Below are 22,114 nucleotides of genomic sequence, written 5' to 3' on the forward strand. Positions count from 1 at the left end.
GTTTTGTGAGACTCAATAGACAAAAATCCTTCTTTAAATTTTTCAACATCATTGTATGTAATATAGATATCAAACTTGAAACCTTGACTTAGTTAAGTAATTTTGTTAGGAAAGAAAGGTAAATCATTATCGTAGGGCAGACAGTAATTTTTGGTCTCGAAGTTACCTCATAAATGCATCATCTAGTAGGGCAAATGTTCCCCCATCCGTATCTATCATATGTGTTTAACCACTTAGACGGAGAGCTATTCCATTTCATTGACAACCGAAATAGATCTAAATAGCATGCCTGGAGCGAAGGAAGAGCTTAAAAAATAAATGGAAAAGTAAAATCAATGAAAGGCCAAGATGTAGCCTTTGTGTGCGGAGAAAGCCACAATTGGCTGAGATGACGAATATGTCGTCGATACAGTAACTTCGTACCTCACTGATGACTGATGATATTAGCCAAGGGGGATAAATCGTACTTTTTTTATCGTATCAACGCTTATAGGAATGTGCAGTTGGTGGGGGCAGGATTCGAACCTGCAATCTTCAGATCATGAGCGTGACGAGTTAACCAACTACTCTACCCTACTTCTTCTCGTTATCTTTTTTTTTTTCTTTCACTATTCCCACCAAAAATAGGTCCCCTCCCCAGCTTTGGTTGTTTGTCCCGGGATAGAACCAGCGCTTAGTAAGTAAGCGGGGTTGTGCATTTAATTTAGAGAAATGATATTTGTACAACCATTTTTTAACAACTTTTGAGACAACTTTCTCTCTCATACTCACATTATCTTTTTACTTTCTCTCTCTATTGCTTTGATTTTTGTGCCAACACCTACTTTCATTTGTAAATTTATTGTTGTCCCAAAAATTGTCACCTAAATTGTTGTTCAAATAACACAACTCTTAATTTATTTGGCAATATATGTATGTTTTATACGTAATAGTAGTAGTATGTAATGAATGAAAATGAAAATTCAAGCGGGTACTATATTGAATAGGGAATTCTTAATTAATGATTTGCCATTGTAACATCTGAACACAAATTTATGGAACGAAAAGAGTCTACTACACTCTAAGTCTACGCATTACACTGGCTAGCTTGTCATGAATGCAAAATGGACCAATTAATATCAATGATTTGATGTGTCATGGTCGAAAGAAGAGAGGTGTGGGGTATTCAAATAATAAATAGATAAGAAAAAAGCAACCCACTAATAATTAAAAAAAAGTTGAATAATAATATCATTAATTATTTCTTGGTTTGAAATGCTTCAATATTTTCAGGTGGTCTTTTTTTTTTTCAAATGTTGCTTGTTGCTGAAAATGATTCAAATCCTCCATTTTTGGTTGACCAATTTCTCCAAACTTCATCAGCTGCTGCAGCAGCACTTTCTGCTTGTTGCTGTTGTGTACCCCCTCCTCCATAGAAATTACCATGTGCACCTCCCCCTCCTATCCCTAATAAATCCAATGTCATTACATCTCCACCACTTGATCCTTTACTTCCACCAATGTTCATAACAACATTATTATTATTACTTGATGCACCCCCTCCTCCTCCTACTCCTACACCCACTCCTCCAACACTATTAATGCTGCCTTGAGTTTGATTGTTTTGTTCTATAATCTTGGATAAAGCTTTACTTTGATCCAATATAGCATTAAACATATCAACTCCATTCATTGATCCATTTACACCTCCCCCATTTATTATTCCATTTGCATTGAAATTGTTATTATTATACTGAGCTTGTTGCTGCATGTAGTGATTCATGAAAGCATGTCCTTGCTGTTGCGACACACCAAACAAAGGCGGCGCCATCATGTTTCCAGCAACGGCTTTTTCCGGCATACTCATACCGGCATTATTATTACTCACAGTTGCACCCATTTGAGCAGCTTTTTGAAGCAATGCAGTAGCTGACATATGAGGTGAAGTAGCAGCTGATAAATGCAATGACCCATTTTCTTCCAAGATATTGTTGAGTGAATTATTTGAACTGAGTTGAAGAGAAGGAGATGAAGTTGATGATGAAAGACTTCTAGTGAATATGTTGCTGTTGAATTGTTTTGCTGGCACTGACATGAGATCATGAGGTGATGATAATGGATGCTTGTGATCAGTGTTAAATATTTCTGATGAAGTTGCACCAATTTGTGGAGGGTTTATTGGTAATAATGAAGAAACAAGATTTGGGATTTGTTGATGTTGCAATTGTATTGATCCTTCGTTTGCTTTGTTGTTTTCTTCAGCTAATGCATCACAGAATGCTCTGTGGGTTATGAAGCTGTCTCTTCTGCAGATAATAAAATAATAAAATAAGATTAAAATACAATTAAATATGATTATATATATAGTTGCTTATGAAGACCGTGCATGTGTATTATTATTATGAAATAAAAAGACTATTGTTTTCTATACATACTGTATATACGTAGGAATCTTTGACCGAGCCAAATATATTTAATAAATATATATATATGCAGTGACTTATACTTGCACTCAAGTAACACTTTCACTTTCATTACCAAGCGTTACGTTGTTCTCGGTGGAATTATACTCATATTAAAGTAAGGTTTCTATATGAATAAGTTGGAAATGGATCAATTGCAGTCAAACGATATGCAGTCAGTATATTTATATATAGTAACCATTCGATCAAGATCAGATGGTTAGGTTCCTATTTTTGTTAATTTTTTAAATATAAATTTAATTTTAAATCTGACCGTCCAATCTTATATTAAATGGCTTAGATGTGACCTAATGCAGTACAGTTAGGAAGGATTGATTGCACTCAAACCTGATTCGAATGAATTTAGTGTAGTGGATGAAAAAATATGATTGGAGTGAAATACCCCTAAAGATGACCAATCATATTTTCTAATAAAAATTAGTCATCGACAACATTGATAGATATTTTGCGCACCAATAATGCGGTTAAAAAAAAGTAACAATATACCGTAAATGATTACATTCTAATCAATTTTAAAAAAAAAAAATTGGTATCCGATCGGCTCAAGAACCAACTAATCCGAGGACCAATGCCACCGTCACATATGCTAATCAATTTGTTACTGTTGATGATTATTAATATATACACTATGTATGGGATGGTATATATCATTTCATATATAGTTTTTTATATATAGTAGTTAGTTTTGCTTGAGACAACCAAAAATGTTAGTTGAAAAGATTGAACTATAATAACTTCTTTGCTGTTCCAACCCCAACTGGTTAGTTATCTGTTAAAGATGTATATATAGGATATGTTTGTTCATAGAGAAAAAAAAAATTAATAACCGCTAAAACATAAACTAGAAAAAGTTTAAAAAATTTGAATTCTCAGATGAGAAAAAGTTCATAGGGTATGTGGTCAAAGGCCACTACAATATATCTTAATCTAAGCTGCCAAAACGGCACGCACACACTTTATTATCAAAAAGACAGCTACTGCATGAAAGTAGTTCAACTGGTGCAAGAAACTATGTAAGAACACTATTCAAAAGTCAAATTAATCAACAAATTTTTTATATTCACATTTCATACACACATACCTTGAAAATATTGTTCCACAGTCACATTTGTATTCCCTTGTACCACAAATTTTGGAATGAGCTTTCCAATCAGATTGAACAGCATATTTCTTAGAACATTTATCACATTTCCACTTCTTCTCACCGTGCTTTCTACAAAAGTGCTTTTTAATACCAGTAAGATCACCAAGTGCTCTTGCAGGATTATGATGAACACATGATGGTTCAGGACAAACATAAACTCTTTTTATAATTTCATTACTTGTTCTTTGTTTTAGCTTCCATGGTAAATTGTGTCCTCTTCGGTGCAATTGAAGGTTTTGGTCTCTTTGAAAACCTTTGTTGCATATTTCACATACAAATCTGTTTGTAGCCATTAGTGTTGTTGGTGATAGTGCTATCACTTCAGCACTTGGATCTAAATTTAAAAAAATAAAAAAATAATTAGTTAATTAAATTATATATTTATGTGTGTGTGTGAAACAAAGAAAAAAAAGAAAAAAGAAAAGGAGGAAATAAGAGTCAATAAAAGTCAACAGTAAACAACAATGATTGTTTGTGAACCACAGCAAAGCAATAATTGAGTTTCAGTTCTTCATTTTCTTCTTACACACACCAATAATTCATTATTTATTTTAGCTATATTTATTATATTCTGACTTAATTTAAAACATATCCCCCTATAGATCTTTGTCTTCTATACCACATCAAGGTCTTATCCTATAATTTCATGGAGCCTAAAAATGTCTTAAGTGAATGCACTCTAATAAATTAATCAAGCATACCAATATTTTTTTTAAAAATTAATATTGGCCTTTAGTGAGATATCAGTTTTGAAAGAAAAAAAAAACATTTTGAGCACATTTTAGTACCAAACTATGGATCACTATGTATTTTTTATTTGTAGACTTAATCAATTAGAAGGTTTATGATTTATATATATACTATATAGTATATACTTAATAATTTTCTAGTTTTAGATTTAATTAATCAGTTAGAAGGTCTAACAAATGAAACTATACAATAATTTTGTTATATGATGTTCTAGGAATTGGTATTCATGTGCTGCAGGCCATGAATAACAACTTTAATTTTATATTTTGGGTTACTCCAACTTTCATTTGATTATTGATTATGATATTTAAATAAAAAATCTTGTAAAAGTAATTAATAATTAGAATTTGTTACTTAAAAGTTAAAACCAAGATTAATGAATATGCAAATAAAAGGGGGAAATATAATTACCTGGATTTCCTGGTAGGTTCCTTTTTCTCTTAAGAGGTGGTTGTAAATTAGTGTTGGAAGTACCATTGGTGTTATTATTTGTAGTTGAAGTATGAGAATGTGGACTATGAAATTGACCAAGTATTTCTGTTTGTTTAACTCCATCTTCTCTGTTATTCTCTGTAGAGAAGCTACCACTATCACAACTTGTGATGTTTGACATAGCCAAATATTATTAAGAACAAATGTTTCCTATTTTGTTTCACTAGCTACTAGTATTGTTGGAGTAAGAAAGAAAGAAAGACAAAAAAAAGGAAGAAGAGGAAGCAGAAGTTGAAACAGAAAAGAAGGGATTTGTGGAAGTAGAGGAAGACAAAAAAGCAGGAAACTCTCCTCTTTTTATGGTGTGTGAGAGATGAGAGTGTTTGTTGGCATAAGAATACAACAAACAGAGGCTTTGGATTTGCATTGTAATTAAATTATATATTGTGTACTCTTGCTTGCAGGCACTGTTTGTAGTAACTGTAGATATGCCCTTGCCATTCTTGATTATTATCAAAATGCCCCTCACTTTTTAAAAAAAAAAAATATATTAAAGAGATAAAGTCTAAAAACGAGTTTATAAGTAACCACAATCATCGTTTTACAAATCAATTTTGTAAGGTTGTGTTATATATTCAATCTAAAATTTAATCAAAGTTATCTAAGATTAGTTGGACCACATGTTATCAGGTCACCTCTATTAGACTACTCGAGTTATCACACTTTAGATGTCTAGTCCTAGAGTTGAGACGATATGTTAAGACCATTAGCAGAGCCACACAGAGGGGGTTCAACCTTCTCGAACATTAAAATTAGGTTTAAATAATATTTTGGTCCTGTAACTTGGCGTGTTTTTATTTTTTGTCCAAGTATCTTCTTTTTTTTTATGCAATTCATCCATATATGTTAAAATCTTTTGGTTTCCCTAAAGCTAAAATTAGTAAAAAAATCCAACGGAAAACCTACGGATTTTCCTTTGAATTTTATGGCAGATTTAAAATCTGCACGTTTCCTGCGGATTTTCCTGCAAATTTGCCTACCAATTTTAGCTTTAGGGACTAAAAACAAAAATACGTCAACTTATAGGGATGAATTCCTCAAAAAAAAAATACAAGGACAAAAAGTAAAACACGCCAACCTATAAGAGCCAAAATATCATTTAAACCTTAAAATTAAAACACATATCTTTATATGTTTTGCATTTTAAACCTCGTATTATTTTTTTTGCACAATTGTCATCCATTTTCAGTTTATATTGAGAAAGATGTAATCAACAACATTGATAATGAATTCATTATTCAACGATTTTAAAACATAAAATTGCTTAAAGAAAATAATTGTAGAGTATTTATATAATTTGTTGAGTACATCGTAAATAGAGTACAATTTAATTTTTGGAGTATATATTATTGATATACATTATTATTATTATTATAATTTTTAATTAAAGTCTTTTGTAAAAAAAAAAATTGTTAATTAAAGTCTAAAAATTTGAAATTTTGGATCATGTGACACTACCATTTGAGTAAGTAATTAGATCAATATAAATTAAAGTGTGCATAATTCTATTTTTACATGTTGATTTTGTAAGATTGTATTGCACTTCTATTTTGTTTTGTTGAAATGGTTAGTTGGATTAACTCATACTAAAAACTAAAATTTTGTTTTAAAAATATTTCTACTTGTTATTTATGAGATTTGAGGAAGGGTATTATGGGAACCTTATTTGTGATTAGTTTAATTAATTTAAAAGTATAGTTTATACTAGTTTATTTGACGTAGCTAGAGGACGAGGGATTCAAGTTGGAAAAGTTTGTCTGTTTCTGAGGATATTTTAAAAAGAGCAGCATTATTCCTAAATCACCCTTGTCCTCTCATCAAAATAACAAAGCTGCCACTAGGAACAAAGCTGAATCAGCCGCCTAGAGTATGTAATTACTGATTTAACCTTAACTCGTCACGGGTGGACTCTGATCGAATCATTCTCGAAAATGACCCCACAATAATACAAAAATTCTCCTGTTCACGTGTGTTTCGGGTAATTTCCAATGGGTAATTAGCACTTTAAAATATACTATTATAATGCCCTTTTCTAATGTTAAATCATAAATTAAAGTCATTACCGCATGAAATTGTGTTATTTATTTACTGCAGAGAATTGATTGGTGTCCTTATTTATTTTTTCTTTTCTATTGTATTACAAAAATTTAAAATGATGGTGTCACGTACGATTAATTATTAACCATTTGAGTTTAATATTTTGGTTAATAATAATATTTATTAATTAAAGAAAATAGTTGTAATTCTCTCCACTCTTTTTCTGCCGCCACAAATCTTTGTTCTTGGTTGATTTTTATGTTTTATCAATTAAAGAGGGGTGGTTTATGATTAATTTTGATCTTTGATTGTTTTTTATTTCATTTTATTTAAATAAATGAAATAAACCCGTGCGTTGCACACTTTTTAGGTTTTATTCCAGTTTTCTCTCTTGTGATTGTTTCATCTAGTGTTGTTTTAATTCCGTCTTAGTGCGGAGTATTTGTTTTGTTTGTCTCGTCTTAGTACGATGCTTGTTCTTTCTTCATATTTGCAGGTTTGTTTCGATCCAAATACAGTGCAGATTCAATGACTTTAGCATCATTGACATTTGAAGTTTGACAAATCAATCGTAGGCTTTGTCAAAGACATTAGGCCGTTTTATGTTATTAACTCGGATGCTATGAGTCTGTTTGCAGATTCATCTTATTATTTTTTAGCGAAATTGAATATGTAATGAGTTTAATTGATGTATTTCATATGAATTTGAATGAATGAATATTGTTGTTTTTGCGTCAAAAAAAAAATTAATTAATAAAATTACAGTCTCTCAATTTAATATTTTTATAGTAAAAAAAAAAAGAGTTTAGCATTATTTTTGCTAAGTAGAAATATTTACCGGAAAAAATGTTTTCAAGAAATTAGGTCTCTTGTATAAAAAAATAAAAAATTTAGGCCTCATTACTTTGTTTTTTTGGCGTAAATTATATGTTCTCTGCACTCAAATCAGCAGCAAAATCTCCTAAAAGAAAAAAGAAATATTTAGGTCGATCTCTTTATATTTAAAAAAAAAAACTCATATATACCAATCGTTAGTTGGTTTAGTGGTGATTGACGCTGAACTTAGTAGGGATGGCCGCAGTTGATCCCCCGCAACTGCGATCAGGAGGAGGCTGATATGATATGCTGTAGTAATTTTTGTCAAAAAATAATAATATGAGATATACTAAAATAAATGAATATTAATTTTTTTCATCAAATAGTCTACTAGTTAAAATTCTTCTGCATATAAAATGCTGATGTCCCTAAGCTAAGCTCACGGGACGTTAAACAATGAATATTCAATTTTAGTCAATAAAAAAAATAATGTTCCATTCATATTTTTTTTTTGTCAGGATATTATTATATGTCTTTGTTTAATAACAACAAAAAAAATGTCTCATTTCACGTCGGTAGTGACTCATTTCTTAGATAATATTAATAATAATTAGTTATTATATAGTGAAATTAAATTTCAGTTGTTGAACTTTATTTTTGACACTACAGAACTTGAAGTGGGAGGGAGATTTCAATAAGAAAGTATCATGAAACATAGGTTACTATTTGATCACAGATTTGGGTCATATATAAAAACTTATTTTCATTATTTTTTATATATCTGTTTTTTCTTGTACACGGTTATGATTATTCAATTAGTATTAGTATACAATGTAATGTATTACTCGATTGGCAAGAGTCAACAAGATTCATAATGGAACATATGAGATTCAAAAAACTCAATAATATTATATAGTGATTTTATTTTTATTTTGTATAAGAACTATATATATAGTGACTTTTAGTCAAAAGATATGTATATTTTGGTTTGATCAATCCTTTTAGGTTGGCAATTTTGTTCCATTATAATTATTTAGTCTACAATAAAAACTGAGTATTGTCATTGTCATCTCAAAAAAGTAGAAGGATGAAGAAATTTCGTTTCTATGCAATGTGGGTCTATATATATATATATATATATATATATATATATATATATATATATATATATAATTTACTTTTTTGTAAGAAAATAAAAGGTATTAGAAAGTATATTTCATTTTTGTAAATAATACAAATTTCTTAGGATATTTTTTTGTTCTCCTAATTTTTTTGTCTACAAATATTTTAACAAATACCATTGAAATTCACATTGTTAAGTCTTACATCGGTTGTGATATGACCTGAATATATGTTTATAAAGTAGAGACAATCATCATCTTACAAGTCAGTTTTGTAAGGATAAATTATGCACAATACTTAATTTTAAGAAGGTATCAGAGTCTCCTCCATAATCAGCGCCGTCTGCTATACAGATATTTGATCAAACCATCCACAATTTATATTAACGTTTAGGGAATTTCGTTTCAATACAGTGTGTGTATATAAAGTAGAGCTGGGTATGCGGGCTAGCCCGCCCCGTTTAACCCGCCCTGCGTAAACCCGCATATTAAATGGGGCGAACAAGCCCGTCGGCAAATATAAACGAGTTATAATATTAAGTCCGAGTCCGGTCCGCATAAGCCCGCGGGTTAAACGGTTAACCCGCGGACTATTACAAAAAAAATAAAAAAATCACTTTTTTCAAAAAATAAACTAAATTAATAAAATATTTATATAATGAAAGCTTAAAAAATTATATTATTAATAATTTTATGTTATAACATATAAATTGTAACTAACAAATAAAAATAAATAAAGTTTGTGATATCATTGAGTTTATTTATCTTCTCTTTGTAAGTAATGCAACTAAAATCAAATTCAACCGATTCTTATCGTTATTTTTGTATCGTCCATTTTAGTGACAAAAACTTTCTACATGTACCCAAAAAGCATAAAAAGATTAACAGATTCAACTTAACTAAATCACATCAAGGTAACCAAATTATTCAAAACATAATAGCGGAAAATACCCCCAAGAAAAATAACTTCTCATTTGGACATGTATCTTTTAAATACTACCAAATGTATATACAGTTGAGACAAAGTAAAAGATAGTGAAAAAGAACAAAAGATTATAAGTAGAAGAACATGCCTGAATCATGATGTTTTGTGTTGTTGTCTACTTGATTAAAATTGGAGTGTGTTGTTGCTTTTTATAATTAGGGTTTAGACTAAGTCTTTTTTTTTGTGGTTAAAAAAGTTGAATTTGGACATGGACCAAGTTATTTATATCTGATAAATTTTTGTAATTAATTATATAAAAAGAAGGCGGGCCACGGGCTAACCCACAAATCCGAGGATTTAACCCGCATAACCCGCGGTTTTAACGGTCCAACCCACACGGGCAAAAATGTAAACGGGCCAAAAAAATTTGGTCTTAAGTCCGTGCGGGCTGCGGGTTAAACGGGTCGGCCCGCGGACCTTGGTCCGTATACCCGGCTCTAATATAAAGAACATATAATTTAATTTTTTATTAGAAACTAAAAGGTATTGGAATATATTTTTCATTTTTGTAAATAAAATTAAATTATGTACCAAAAAAAAATAAAATAAAATTATTTGGTTCTCCTTCTAATGTTTTTTTTTTCTCCTATAAATACAATGACAAATACTAATGAAACTCACATATATTTTAAAGTTTTATATATTTCATACTAAACTAAAAAAAACTAAAACATCATATCTAATAATATCGATCAATGCGTCAAAAAAAAAAATATCAATCAATATTATCTCTTTAATTAGAAGTTATAAAATAACTACAATTTGATCTTCTGCAATTGTGACGAGAGAGAACTGAAATTACTTTGATGTCAAAATTGATCTTCTAATAAGATTAGACAATCCGGTGAGTCTAATAAAAAAAAATTATGAAATTTGGTTTTGAATTTCATCTTGACAATAATACAAGAAAGAAAAAATTGTGTCGTATTGATGGGACTTTGGAACCGCAGCTAAAGGTATGGTATGCTATCAAGTTATCACGTACTCCTTTTTTTGGTATAGTACATGATTGATGATGAACAATATTGAACCACTTATTGGCTCCAGCTTTTGTATCTATCTTCTTTTCTCTTTATGAAAATGACAATTTTGAGCTTATTTATAAATTAAACTCAATTTCATCCAACAAATTATTAATTTATAACTTTCTAATAACGAAAGAAAGTGACCATTCCATCTTAATGCGCTGTCATGGCCACCGTCCTTTACGTTCTTTTCTTCTCTGCGTGCCCCGCGAGTACAAATTCATCATCATTAGTATTTGAAAATTTTGTTTTTTTAATTTTGGTGAGCCGACTTATATTATTGGATATAAGTTTAAGCGGATCAGGAAAGTTCAATTGAATCGATGATTAAAATAAATTCAAACAAAAAATAACCGATTTTTATAATTCGGATTTAAAATCAAACACCAAACCAATTAAAAATTGATGTGGTTTGCTTCGGTTCTTGATTTCGGTTTTTAAGAATATCGATTAATAGATAAACCGAACCAATATAGATATATTATTAACCATATATTTAGTTCAGTCACACCATGTTAATTCAGCTTATGCATATACTGTTTCGATGTTCAAATTGAAAATAAATTCAATGTCCTATATTCTAACTTTGTGTGCATATATATATATATATATATATATATATACATAATATTCAAGTGCTTTTATGCATCTCCAATATCTTCCATTTTATCTCCCATGTAAATTGTAATGCTCCAAAAGAGGAATTTAATCAAGGTTGATTGACTATTCTTTACAAATAACAAGCTTAACTGTCTTTTGAATATTTTTAGCATTTTAGTCTTTAAGGAAGACATATTTGCTTCTAATAATAATCTTTTTCTCGACAAGATCTTATAACTTGTACCCGAATTCTTCTTTTCCATAACCCAAGAAAATGCATTAGGAAAATGCAGATTGGATACTAAGGTACTTGTATGTGCACTTATACCAACTTATTTATGCAGATAATTGCTCAGGCCCTTACTTTGTACCCATAATGCAAGTTTTATCTATTGTGGTTTGTAGATATTTTTTACGGTTGTCCAATATATACAAGTCCAATTGTCAACATACCATTAATATATATGTGGAAACTAATTTTACAATTACTATGAATAAAAATAGAATAAATATATACAACATAAAACAAGCAATTTGCCCGAATAAATAAAACATAAAACAAGCATTATACAAGCAATAAACTTCAAAATAGTCCACAAAATTCAATAAAATCCAACATTATTATATTATACATGTAATAAAATCTAAAAAAAGTTCTTTTGAATAAACTGAATTGATGGGTCGCCCCACATCGCTAATTAGAACCCTTTTTCTTTTGCAAATTAAGCGGGAGTGAAAATTTGTAGAGTTCAAAATTTCAACTCACTTCATCTTTAAAAATGTTAAATGAGTTGAGTTGACCCGTAAGACTAGCTAACTATTTTCACCCTGATTGAACTATATATGCTCAAAGCATTACTCCATCTTATAATAGACAACTAAATTTGATATCTTAAATTTTTATCAAACATTGCGTAAAAAAAAAAAATCTAATCAAACATTGTCTCAACAACCATGATTACACCTTTTTGCTCATACTACTAGTATATAATTTATGCATGTGCACATATATTTTGCATTATTCTAGTTCCCCACAATTCCAATGGGTTCCTGTTTATTTTGGTGATTTTTTGGAGTAAGAATATTTTTGAAAGTGTATGAATATGTTTTATTGTAATAATTTTGAATATCCTTGTTTAATAAATTTTGCTTAAAAAAATAAGTACTTTTTTTAGTACATAGACAAAATAATAAAGTCATCATATACTCACACACATAAGTGAGGGAGCTGAAGTTCGAACTCCAGTCATAGCGTTCGGCCTAACAATTTCGGCATATATTTACCACTTGAGCTACAACTTGTGACAAACTTATTATTTTTTAAATGATAAATTATTGTTTAGTTGATCCCTCACTTATAAAACAAAATGGTTAACCCTCGACAAAAGTCATCCAAAAAAGATTTGATTTATTTCTAAAAAATGAAAATTGAGAACTTTTGATATACCATATATGGATGATTTGCTGTAAGTCTTGAGCCATGGTATGACTCATTGGTCCCACTAACTTTTGATAAAATTACAGCATTAGGTCCCATTGATTAAGATTGAAAACTTTTTAATGTCTTCCACTAGCAACAATAATATAAGAAACTACATTACTTATATAAACATGTTGTAGCCGATGTTATTGTCGTTTCCACAAACCACACATTTCATACAATATACTAAAAAAATAAACTATTGTTAAGATTCACTATCTTGAGTGACAAATTAATTATTATACTATAAGGTAAATGAAAATAACATAAAGAAATAGGAAAAAGGAAACAAGTAACGGCATTTTTGTAGTTTCGTTGCTTGTATAGTTTGTCATCATTTCCAAATCATGGACTTTGTTATCAACGATGATTATTGCATATATGATCGAAGCAGACATAGAATAAAACAATCAATCTATTATGAATACAAACAATGATACAAATTCTAAGAATAATCAAACGAAACTTCCGGTTTACATATTCATATAATGATACAAAGAAAGGACATTCTTTGAGTAAAGAATAAATCATAGGATGATTTGTTTTTTTCTCCGCTTTCTTTCTTTTTTCTTGTTGCCCGGTGAGGAGATTTTGTGTTTTATTCATTTGTATTTACTAGTAGTAACTACTAACTAGTAATATTTTAAAAAAAATTCCTCTTATTTTATTTGCTAGGAATAAGATTTTCTCCACAAACAAAGGGGATTAACTAGGTCAGTGTATAGGAGAGGTGAATGCAATAAACTAAAATTTGAATTCCGACCGAAATATGTGTTCATATATTTTTATTTTTTTTTACATAAATTAGGTATCAAATTTTGAATATGTTAACAGATATGCATCATCTTATCTAAACGCTATATATATTAGGTAAAAATGTGTTCATATTAGTATTGTTTTTCTTACTGTCTCAAATATAATTAACTTCGGTGCAAAAAATCTATTGAAACTAAAAAAAAGATTTTGTCCACAAAATATATACATACATATTAAAATATGAGTTTAGTGATTATGCTCTAACCAAAAAATATAGGACTTGAATTTTAGATATTTAACTCTCTTAACTTTTAACTCAAATGAGTTAAGTTATCCACATCATTCCAATGTAAAACCAATTTACATGCGTAAATATTTTGTTCTCTTAAACTACTATAATACAGATTGATTTAGCATCACTATAAAAAAATTAGATACTTAACAAAAAAAAAGAAAAAGAAGAGTACAATGATTTCTAATTTTGTCACTATTGACTGATTTAGTTTTTTTTTTTTTTTACTTTTTCTGTGTGACAAATATAATATTATATATATGAAATAAGAATTAAAAAAAGTTCAGAGGTACACATAAATAAAAATGGCATCCAAATTTCAAAAAATAAAGAGCAGCTCAACACCTCAACTATGAGAGAACCCGACTCTCCTGAAAGAAGCTGGGATCGACTACCGATGAAAGACATACACCAAAGGTCCAAGGGGACCTCCAACCAACCAAGACCACGGTGACCCAAATCTACATTCTAACAAACTCTAACCCGAAGTTAAAGAAAAAGACACTTGTTAGTATAAGTTAAAGAAAAAGACAATTAAAACATTGAATTTAAGCGGTCAATGAGTTTTTCCTAATTAAAACGATTTATTTAGTTGAATCCGAATTTAATTTTTGATGAAAATAATTATTGAGTAAACTTTATCTTAAATCAAATTATGAATTATAGAGGTTTCTTTTCTTTAAAAATCAGAGAATTAATAATAAAAAAAATTATCATTCATTTTTTTTAATCATTTTTTTCCTTCTTTTATATTCTTCACGTACATCGAGGCTGCTGGGGATAAATAATGCGCTTATCCCTGTATCCAGTGTACCCTAACTCTGTAAAGGCAAGATGAAAGTTACTGATCAATCATTTTAAGCAAAAGTTTTCATGCATGATTTAAATAAGCTAAGAAGTTGCACATGCGTGCCACATGTATAGGACATTAATTCATCAAGTTATATCAATCGGGTCCAGTAAGTCAAAACTAACTATTTTTTGTATTTAAAATTAAATCAATTTCAATTAGCAATGTCCATTAAAGTTGAATATTCTCATTCAAACGTAAATCCGAAATCTTACTTAAAATTTTGATATTTAATTTGTCACATTGAATTTAACTTGGTAGGGACATCACATTATATATATATAGAAGTTGAAATTTGAACTTCGAACATTCCAGTTATTAACATTTGGTAGCTTTTCATAATTTTTAGTATAAAATATTGTTGGTTATTTTATCATAATTGAACGCAATAATATATCAGTTTATAAAATAACCGCTACAATTTCTGGTATACAAATTCACAAGAGTCTTTTACCTTTTTAGAGGAGCAACTACAACTATTGCTTATTACTTGTTATTACCCTATTTTGAGTGAATCAGTAACCAGCCTTTATGTTGAAGATCCCTAGATTCCTATATTAAGGAAAATGCTACCAAAGTACTGATAGTTATAAGAAACTCCAGTGAGAGTGGGACTAGTTGAACTCGATCTTTATGTGTTAAGTCTTAATAATTGATATTCTTTTTAGTGAGGGTTGAATAAGAAATTATGTGACCACTTATAGACTTAATTTATATGCTCTCCAGTGAATAGTAAGAGATGAATAAAGCCATGAACGAAGAAGTGACTACAATTAAGATATTGAGCTCAAGTAGTTAATGAACTCTCTCTAAAATGAACCGTTTGAGATAACCTCCTGGTAGGAACAATTTTAGTCGGATATTATTTACCTCAATGTCATTCTCACAGGATCCTCTTTCCCTTAGAACCAATGTTGCGACATTTTAAGAGTTTCATAGTGAATAGATTAAATGAAAACTTTATATCTAATAAATTAGTCTTTTTAGTTGGACTGTCCTGGTATAAGTTGTATTATACTCACTAAGTAGTCATTGGCACGGGAGGCTGTTTTTTATACATTGATTCGATCTCATGATATGGGATGGACCACCAAGGACGTTGTTTCAAATGATATGAACTTGCCCAAATGCTTTGATCCTTGTCATGTGCAACTACTGCCTATATGTCTTTGTTACAACTGCTAAAAGTAACATTTTCTACCAAAGCAAAACCTTTTCCTTTTTGCATATTTCATAATCATTCTCTTTCCTTGTCTTTTGGTATATGGGGGTAGGGAAGAGAGGATCGGGATTTGCTACGGTAATTAAATCACACAGTTTCACGCAGTTTTAATATCAGCCATTGTTTCTTGATCGGACGGATCTGATCAAATCAACTATAAAATCCATCAAAATAATCACAACCATACATAACAGATCGGACGATCCACAATCAAAACTGCGTGAAAACTTTGTGGAATATTATAGCAGGAAATCTGCTTCCGGGAAGAGATCAATGATGGTGAAGATTTCTTTTTTTCTTTTGTAAAATATAATTATTAAACTTAAATTGGTAAGGTGAGATCCCCATAGAGATTGCAAATAATTTTAAGTTCTTTTTGTTATAGTTTGGTAAATAATGATAAAAAGAAACCCCAATTGAGATTGATCGGTTTAGTTGGAAGTGCAATGATTGTTATATATAGCTTTCAAAAACCTTTTACACTTTTTTCTTTTATCCATGTTATTTCAAAAAAAATTCTTTACTGTCCTCCATTGATACTTCAATGATAAAAGTGGTAAAAAAAATATGAATGATTAAGTAAATAAAGGGGATATACTTTTGAAACAGAACATTGGATTATATTGTCTCCTCAATAGTACATGATTTGGGACACTCAATTGCCTTTAAAAGGTCTACACATTTTAAACCATTAACTAAGTACACTTTTGATTACTTATTTATTATCCTTTTCATGTATAATTATTAATTAAACTCTTACACCTTGATGTATTTAAATACTTTCATCTCTAATATATATATATATATATATATATATATATATATATATATATATATATATATATATATATATATATATATATATATATATATATATATATATATAATTCCTAGATAGTTCTCCTACTATCCATCTTAACCCTAATCCACATCACCCACTTACATCCAATTAAATCACACAATAATGCCACATCACTTCCTTATATTATATCATTTTCATCTCTATTTTTTTTTGTTTCCACATCACTTCCTTATATTATATCATTCTCATCTCTATTTTTTTTTTATATTATATCAATCTCATAATAAATAATAAAGAATTATGTTTCTCCAATTATCCAAAAATTGATGTCACAAGATGTTACAATTTTCTACATTATTATTGAATTATACCTCTCCAATTATCCAAAAATTGATGTCACAAGATGTTACACTTTTCTACATTATTATAACATTTCTTAGTGACAATGAAGATGAACATAGTTGGATTCTCTTTCAACATTTATCCCATTTAAATGTCAATCGTTTTCATAGAAACAACAAAGAGTTTATAATTTAGTCACACAAAAAAATACGAAGAGTGTATACATTATTGACTTAATTACATTATAATTTTAGAGAAGAGTGAAGGTTATGCAAAAAGTTAGGTTATGGGATTGAAATATATAATAACCATTATCATTATCATATTTCATTCAATTTTAGTGTGTCGCCTATGCGTTGCACTATTGCATTGGCTGGCGCACCCCACAAAAAAAAAAAATTCATTCAATTTTGATGGTCCGTACTCATTCTCTATACATATAGGTATATATATTGGTTGGAGGAAGTGATAAGTACATCACTTTTATATTATTATTATTATTATTATTATTATTATTATTATTATTATTTTCATTTTATAATACTTATTGTTACAATTTATACGAATAATTTTTCAACATTATAATATAAAATACCACATAACACCTGTGCATATATATATATATTAAATCTTGTAAAAAAAAACTCTAATATATATACCTATATATAAAGAGGATACAAAAAATTTAGTGTCGACTTTTCATAATACCAACAATACCCTTGATTTTTTTTAGTAGCAACTATAACATTTTTTATTAATAAATTCACCATAACATAAGTCACATTTTTTTTTTAACAACAAATTTTTTTTATTAACAAACTCGGTACTCCATCCGTCCCAATTTGATTGACACAGTTGACTGTTGTGCACTATTCATACATGTTGATTTGACCTTAGTTTTCTACTAATAAACAAAAATAAATATTAGCATATAAGATGTTGGTAAATATTAAATTTTTATAATTTTTACTATTATACAATTAAAAATATTAATCATCAAAGTTATGCATCGGCATGCTGAAACAGTCAATTGTGTCAACCAAATTGGGACGGAGGGAGTATAACATAAGACATGTCTTTTTTTTTTTTAACATAAGTTAGACACGGGCAGTCGTGGAACGCGCCTGACAAAGTTAGTTATAATATAATTATTTTTTTTTCCTTTTGTAGTAGTTATAATATAAAAATAAAAATTCATTTAGTTACTAATAAGTTGACTCATACCTCATACTCAAAAAAAAAAAATTGACTCATACCTCATAAATGCTTGAGTTCAACTTCATTGTATGTACAAGTGTAAAAAGTTAAAAACTTAATTAGTGGACAATCTGCAGTTAAATCTATGGTAACTTTGATCCGCGATAGAAAATCAACTCACATGTTTCGTTGATATTGCTCAATTGATAACTATTAAAGATATTATTAAAGCGGACAATATTTAAACCCAAATTTTTTACTTCTACACATTTATACTGTGTGAGTCAGCAACTAAACTATTGTAAAACAAAAAAAAACTCAAATAAAAAAAATTCTATCAAAAAAAGTTTCAACAAAATAAAAAAGTTTTAGTGATATGTACATGCGGCCGAACGAAATTGCGACGTGGAGTCCATGATGGCAATGCATGTTCTTCATCACTTCACTTAAATCGAGATAAAAAGTAGAAGTTTGAAAGACTATCCCTAATTTTAAGTTGTGTTACTTGAACATCAAAATACTACGGTAATAAAATAGGTGACATCATATATATTTATCGTTATTTCTCTCCTATTTTTTATCTTTTATAGTTTACACACATTTTAAAAATATACACAAATAAATAACACATGACAATCATTTTTTATGGTACAACATAATTTCTCCTCATTTTTTTGCCTATATATGTTGATGAAATTTCCTGGAAACGTTTTTGAGCTTGTTGTTTCTATCTGTCTAAGATTCTATTTAGCTTAGTCCAGAATATTGTACGTCCGTTCCACGAATACGCTTTGGCCCATAAGCTATGGATCTGACTCTTACTGTAAAAAGTAGGGACAAACAACACAATTCATTCGTCATGTCCTATTACTATTAGTTAATTTATTAGGACATGATATTTTATTTTTACTTCACTCGGCAATATATATGTTGTTTTATTTTTTTATCGATAAAATATATATGCTGTTTTATTGAGTTTATCACTTTTTTCTTTGTGAAGTTAGTCTTGGCACAATGAGATAATTATTAGATTTCTCTTATGATCTAATAGCAATATTAGAACCGATGTGATACCAAATTTTCCTTTGTGTAGTTGTTTTTAGTCCAACTGTGATGATTTATTGGATTTTTTCCATGACCCAACACAATTTAGGTATAAAATATCACACTAAAATTTGTTTGAGTACAAAAACAATGCACCCTTTCTCAACCTACTGTGAACCATTTTACACGTCTCAAATAAAAAAAGTGAAAGCAATTTTTGTATTCGATTTCATTTGAGGTGTTTTGGATAAAAGAATAAAGGTTGTGAAATTTCTACCATGTATCATTAAGGAAACTTTTCTTACAATTAATTAATAGAAGACTTCTGAATAAAACTTTGGAAATTTACAAGGACTTTTTTTTTTACCAAATGATTTTTTTAAAAGAAAAAATAAAACGCAGTGGTCGCGCGTTATATTTTTATTGTTTTTCCAAATTGCTCAAAAGATTGGGACCTTTTCTATTCGATGTTTTCTCTCCCCACCCCCTGTGAATCTTTTATACCCCCAATATTCCTATTTTGCCCTTGCAGAAAAATTCGGTTCGCAGAAACCGAATTTTTACTAGTGCAAATTCAGAGTAAAATTCGGTTTTTAGAAACCGAAATTTGTTTTCAAGGCAAAAAAACTTCGGTTTCTGCGAACCGAAGTTTTTTTCAAGGGCAAAATTGGAAATTCAGGGGGATAAAAGATTCACGGGAGGTGGGGAGAGAAAAAGTTTCCTTTGCTTTATGATCCATAGACTTTACAATTTCTTTGGGCCACGTATCCTCAGTCTTGTTCATTATCTTTGGGCCGCAACTCGATTAAAACCCTCAAAAGATTTGTTTAATACCCCCATACCTAGTTTTCCACCACCGCAACTTCAGAAAGAAAAGAAAGAAAGAAAAAGACATTTAAACCGGTTTCAATTTTAACTATTTTCATTTACATGTGTTCAAGATCTTTTATAAAAAATTTAAACATGAATTGACAAGTACGATGTATCATAATATTACAATGTTGCAAAATTGTTATATGACCAAGGCCTGAAAAAAATATATATATGTACATGTATGTATGCTAGACAACCTGCATCCAAAGAGGTCCTGAAAGTACTCTAGGAATACGATATCCACATAATTTTGACTCTTATTGCTAAATATGGTGCAGTCAACCAAATGTCATATACGAGAACCTTTGGTCCTCTCAAAACTCACGTTCAATATCTTTTAAATTTACCCTCAAGAACTTAATCACTATGTTAGCAACTTAATTTGTCTCGGTGCATCGCTCCATAGTTAAGCAACTTGCAACAACAAGCATGTACAAAAGACATGGCATATCATCTAAGGTAATATTCATCATCTCATCAATTGGAAGATGAAAGTGCAGATTTTAAAGATGGAGTGGATGAGATAGAGAATGGAGTGTAAAAAGTTCAGGGGTTCGATTCTCACCCACAGCAAAATCTAACAATTATTAACTACTAACATTTGTTGTTTCAAAAAAATAAATAGAGGGATTAACACTTAATTGTCAAGTTTAAGAAGAAATGTGAGAGCAAATTCGTTTGATGAAAATCAATGAAAGAAGTAGGGTTTGAAATGTGAAGAACACCAACTTTGCCTTTAACATCTGAACTGAAACATAATGAAAGGGAGGTTTTGTTCTGGATTAATATTAACTTTCAATTTAAAACGTAGCTTCCAAAATGAATTTAAGGGCAAAAATGAATTTTCAAGGGCTATAAGTGTTAAGACCTATTAAGTGTGTGTTAAATTCCACATTGGTTGAAAAAATTAAGATCGAATACTTTATAAGTGAGATTACCTATTAATCTAATGCCTTAAAATTTTAAATGAAAGTGTGGTGTCATAATCACTTTTGTGATTATATTCAATGTTCAGCGTACCGATTCAACCTAGTGAGACTCCCCTCATGGGCCAACAATAAGTCCTAAATCTGTGACTATATGTTTGTGGGGTCCAACTTCTTTAACCATCTAAACCAATACTTGTTGGTACTCTCTAAGGTGGTTTGACTTAGTGACGGTATCGCTAGAATTGCTCCCTTCTTTGTTTCCGAGTTTCCTTGCTCCACATAGGAAAGGTAAACAAAAATCAAAGGGTGTGTTATTGGTTTGACATGTGTGGGTGCTTTGGTGTATGCACAATGAACATATCTTTCAGGATAAAAGAATTGAACTATTGAATTTTTTTTTGAAAGAATCCAACTAGTTTCGTGGAAGTGGATGATGTCCCAAAAGAAGGTTAGCTAGTTCGACATGCTTATTTTATGAATGATGTGCTAATCCAATTGGCTGTATAGTTCGATAGTTGAATGTTGTTCCGGGGATTTTGATTGGGAGAAGTATTTCATGTACTTATTCTACAAGTGTGGGTAAAGTATCTCTTGTACTTTTTCTATTTGTCCCTTTTATACTTTTTCTATTTATATAAATTTTTCTCTTTGCTGTTAAAAAAAAAAAAAAAAACTTGTTGGTAATTATGAAGAACTTTACTTTTATAAAAGAAAGAAAAAGAGTACGAACAAATATTTTTATATTTATAATAATGTTGAGAATCTAAGCATCAATTTGGGTTTAGTTAATACAAAAGTTAGAGAGAGTTGAGTTCAAAACAAAGAATTTAGACCTGACGAATTCGAATTTATACAAGAATGCTAATGCACCAAAAGATTATATTGTCAAACCATA

The 22,114-nt window shown here is 29.6% G+C and overlaps 1 protein-coding gene across 1 annotated transcript; it reads right to left on the reverse strand.

Moving 5' to 3' along the window:
* Positions 1–955: 955 nt before the first annotated feature.
* Positions 956–5,201, reverse strand: LOC123909520 (zinc finger protein GAI-ASSOCIATED FACTOR 1-like). The gene is made up of 3 exons (XM_045960364.1): positions 4,768–5,201; positions 3,544–3,940; positions 956–2,285 (listed from the first exon to the last, which is right to left on the reverse strand). The coding sequence occupies exons 1-3, from the start codon at positions 4,967–4,969 to the stop codon at positions 1,289–1,291; spliced, it is 1,596 nt and encodes a 531-aa protein (XP_045816320.1). The 5' UTR covers positions 4,970–5,201; the 3' UTR covers positions 956–1,288.
* Positions 5,202–22,114: the final 16,913 nt, after the last annotated feature.

The sequence above is a fragment of the Trifolium pratense genome, linkage group LG1 (genome assembly GCF_020283565.1).
Source record: "Trifolium pratense cultivar HEN17-A07 linkage group LG1, ARS_RC_1.1, whole genome shotgun sequence".
Classification (NCBI taxonomy): domain Eukaryota; kingdom Viridiplantae; phylum Streptophyta; class Magnoliopsida; order Fabales; family Fabaceae; genus Trifolium; species Trifolium pratense.